Consider the following 4,066-nt stretch of genomic DNA (forward strand, 5'->3'; position numbering starts at 1 on the left):
GTTTTGGTTCTAAAACAAGTTAAGAAATCCTCATGACAATGTCTTGTTAGTCACGATTTTAGCGGTATTGGATAACTCACCTTGACTTTCTACTAGATAGTACTCGAAATTTCAATATTTACCAGATCGGCTGCTGCTGCGTTTTCTCTCTCTCAGTCACGACAGCGTGACCATATGCATTAGGTAGTATTAAAGCGAAATCCTTAAGTGTTTCGTCGTTCGTCTCCTTGAGCGAAGCACGGCAGGCGAATGTAGTGGTAAGAAATCCCACGTTCCCTACGTCACTGCTGACGTCATCTTGTGGCGTCATCATGTGACGTGATAACGACATCGCAAACGAAAAAATTCTAGACATCATCGCGAAGGCACATATCGCGTTGTTGCTGTGGCGTCTGTATGACTTCATTGTGACGTCACGCGATGACGTCATCGCATAGCATCGTCGCTTGATCAAAGGTGTACCGATCACGGAGGTCATGCAACACCACGGTAGTAGCACAAAACTTCAAATGCGGAGCAATAATGCAAACGGCTCAGAAAGTCGAGGTAATTTAGCGCCTGTCTCTCACACTTCTCGCAAGGAGTCTGATCGCAGACTCCATAACCTCATGCATTACTAAGCGTTACGCAGGCAATGGGAGCAGTACAATCGTCCAAAATGAAAAAAAGACGTAGAAGATGGCTTTCGCCTTATTGCCTTTCGCAAATGCATAAGGGATCATGTGACATTTCGCATACCACTGCTGGCTAGTGTGGGCTGTGGCAAATGTGATGGAAGCAATAATGTAATAACGCGAAACTCTTATATGCCTCATCAAAGCAAAAATTGACCCTCGGCGTCGACCATCATCCAAGGCGGCGGCGTCAACTCGATGTAAAATAAGATCACGCGATGACGTCAGCATATGACGTCATGATAACATCACAAATTGCCAATATTTGTGACGTCGCCATGACCTCATTATGGCGTCACATAACGTGATGTCCCGTGCTTCCATCACATGACATCGTCGCTTAGTCAAATATGGGCGGATCACGGAGGCAATGCAAATGCAGGTGAGGTGCATTAAGCTTGCGATGCCTCCGATCCTGGAGGCAGTGCAAAACCACGTTACGGGCAGAAAGCTTTCGTAGGTGGGCGGGGGAGGGTCGACACGCCAAATTAGAAGAAAAGCAAGAAAGTGGCTTTCGCCTTAGAGTAGTCTTAGGGGAATGCATAAGAGACCCAGTGAGTTTATTACTGATATTAATAATCAATGCAATCTATTAGGTATCTGCCTCACTGCATCGAGTGTTCTGCAGATCCGAGACAATTTTTCTTGCAGGAATTCGGCGCAATTTTTCCTCCTTTCATTTCGCTTTAACGGAGGGTATCGAAAAACTTTTGCGTGCGCAGGGCTGCGACTTGTCGGGAGTCGACTTGTCGAGGCTGGACTTGCATCTTCTCGACTTCAGGGGCGCCAACCTGAGCATGTGCAACTTGGAACGCGCCGATCTGTCAAACTCGGACTTCGAGGCGAGTTCCCCTAAACACCCATGATTTATCGTCGTAATAGATTTGGAGTACAGATGCTCTACGAATCTCGAAATTTTCCAAGTGATTATAATATTGGACAACAGCTTAACAATAACGCTTAACATAGCTACTGGTGCTTTACGTTCCAAAGCCATGGTACGTATTATAATGAGGCACCCTAGGTTGGCAAAAAAAATGAAGCTAACTCAGACTCACTGGAAAAATATATATTGCGCTTAGGGCTCAGTAAGACTCTCAAGCTCATTAAAATTATTGTGAACCGCACTCACTCTGACTCAAACTCAATATATTATTACTCAAGCGGACTCTCTCAGACTCATACTCGGAGGCCGGTCTGAGTCTTCGTGAGCCTGAGTGAACAACTCATCAACTAATGAGTGAGCTTGCCGACCTATGGAGAGACCCCGTAGTGGCGGGACTCCGGAATAATTTGACCACCTGGGGTTTCTTTTAATGTGCACCTAAATCTAAGTACGTGGGTGTTCGTGCATCCCCCCCTACACCCCTTAAAATTCGGCCGCTGGGACCTGGAGTTGAAACCGCGTCCTCGAGCGTAGCAGCGTGTCACCTTACCAGCCCAACTTCAGAGGAAACTGCCAAAGCGTGTTCTCACTAAGCACTATTGATACCTTCCAGGGGGCGCAGCTGTACGGAGCGAAAATGATGTACGCAAACCTCGAAGGTGCTGACTGCCGGTCCTGCAAGATGGGAGACCCAGACGGCCCATTAGCGTGGAACGCCGAGCTGTAAGTTTAGTTAGAAAAGTGAGATAGATCTATCTATCTATCTATCTATCTATCTATCTATCTATCTATCTATCTATCTATCTATCTATCTATCTATCTATCTATCTATCTATCTATCTATCTATCTATCTATCTATCTATCTATCTATCTGTCTATCTGTCTATCTGTCTGTCTGTCTGTCTGTCTGTCTGTCTGTCTGTCTGTCTGTCTGTCTGTCTGTCTGTCTAATAGGCTCGCGGAGGACAAGTTGGATTGGAAATAATTTGGAGACGCCTTCGTGCTGCAGTGAACCGAAGGATTGTGAACAAGGCTTCAGCATGGAAGCCGAAGCGTCGTTTCTTTAAAACGTTTATTTGGTTGGTCCACTTCCTTTGTTTCATCATGAACCTAAGGTCAACTGACTGTGATGATGGCGACATTGACGCTCATGATCATGCTGATGATGATGGCTATGCGGGGGCCAAGCCTGACGGACGCCATCATGGACGGGAGCGTGCTGTACGGCGTCAACTTTCGCTACGCCAAGCTGTACCAACGCCAGCCTGCAGAACTGCGACCTCCGGCACGCTGTTCTCTGGCAACGCAGACGTGATGGTGCGTACAGCTCAACCCTTCTCTAAATGCTTGAACTGACTTGTTCTACGAGTTTGATAAACCAGTGTTCCCATTTCTCGACTGGTATCTCGCTTTACGAGTTGGACATTGCGAACAAGAAAGTGAAGGAAAAGAACTCACAGAGTCGCTTATGCGTTCACCTAAGACAATTCGAAGGATAAAGTCATCTCTATTTTGCTATTTTCCTTCTCAGTCGATGTATTGATCCTCCCCCGCCCCCCTCCGAAAGCGTCCTGTACCTAACGTGGTTTTGCACTGCCTCCAGAATCGGAGGCATTGCAAGCTTTATGCACCTCACCTGGTTTTCCATCGCCTCCGTGATCGGCCCACTTTTGACCAAGCAAAGATTCCATGCCATGACGTCATGGTGTTACGTCACGGTCTTTGACAAAACATGACGTCATGACGACTAACAAATTTCAGCAAAAGTCACGATTACTTCATATGATGTCGTGATCACGTGATAACTTTTTTGGCATCACTCGTGTTGACGACGACGCCGCCGATGTTGGTAAGGCAGGCTTTCGCTTTAAAGCCAGCCGCGCTTCAGCATACGAGAGATAAACGTTAGCACTAAGTCGGCACACTTCGCAGGTCATGTGACCGGCGCAAGTTGAGCTTGCCTCTCATGGCAGCTTCTATTCGTACTAGAGGTGGCTCGTACTTAAAACATTTGGCTCACAAGAGAGTCGTACAGTGCTTCGTTTTCTCTGTGGCGTACTACCGGTATCACTCGCTTTCCTACTGGCCTGGCGAGGCGAAGCAGTGCAGCGCAACAGCGGACGATCGCTTTGACTAAGACTACTTGATTAAAATATAGCATGTCGGCATCCCTTGGCATGAAAAAGAATCGCAGAAAGCAAGAAAAGTAACAGATGGGTTGATCCGAGTGGGAAGCTGGAGGATTTCTGAGATTTTGATGTGTCTGCAGTAAATAATGTGAACGCCCTCTTTAACCCTAACGCGGGAGCATCTACCGCCGAGTCGATAAGCGCCTTATGACGGAGTACAGCGGCGAAATGAATACGCGCATGCGCGCAACCAACAGTCCGGGGCAGTTTTCGTCTGCCAGGGTGTTATGGGAAATCAACTCAACCCCACCTGATTTTTTTTCTTGTTTTTCGCTTGCAGTGGCAGCTATCCTTTTTGCCTCAAAAAGTACTGCAT

At 47.1% G+C, this 4,066-nt stretch overlaps 1 protein-coding gene across 1 annotated transcript; it reads left to right on the forward strand.

Moving 5' to 3' along the window:
* The first annotated feature begins 1,044 nt into the window (after positions 1-1,044).
* Positions 1,045-2,876, forward strand: LOC119399213 (BTB/POZ domain-containing protein KCTD9). The gene is made up of 4 exons (XM_049417573.1): positions 1,045-1,056; positions 1,397-1,516; positions 2,174-2,283; positions 2,750-2,876. Exons 1-4 carry the CDS (start codon positions 1,045-1,047, stop codon positions 2,874-2,876), a joined length of 369 nt encoding a protein of 122 aa, XP_049273530.1.
* Positions 2,877-4,066: the final 1,190 nt, after the last annotated feature.

Source organism: Rhipicephalus sanguineus, chromosome 7 (assembly GCF_013339695.2).
Source record: "Rhipicephalus sanguineus isolate Rsan-2018 chromosome 7, BIME_Rsan_1.4, whole genome shotgun sequence".
Lineage (NCBI taxonomy): Eukaryota > Metazoa > Arthropoda > Arachnida > Ixodida > Ixodidae > Rhipicephalus > Rhipicephalus sanguineus.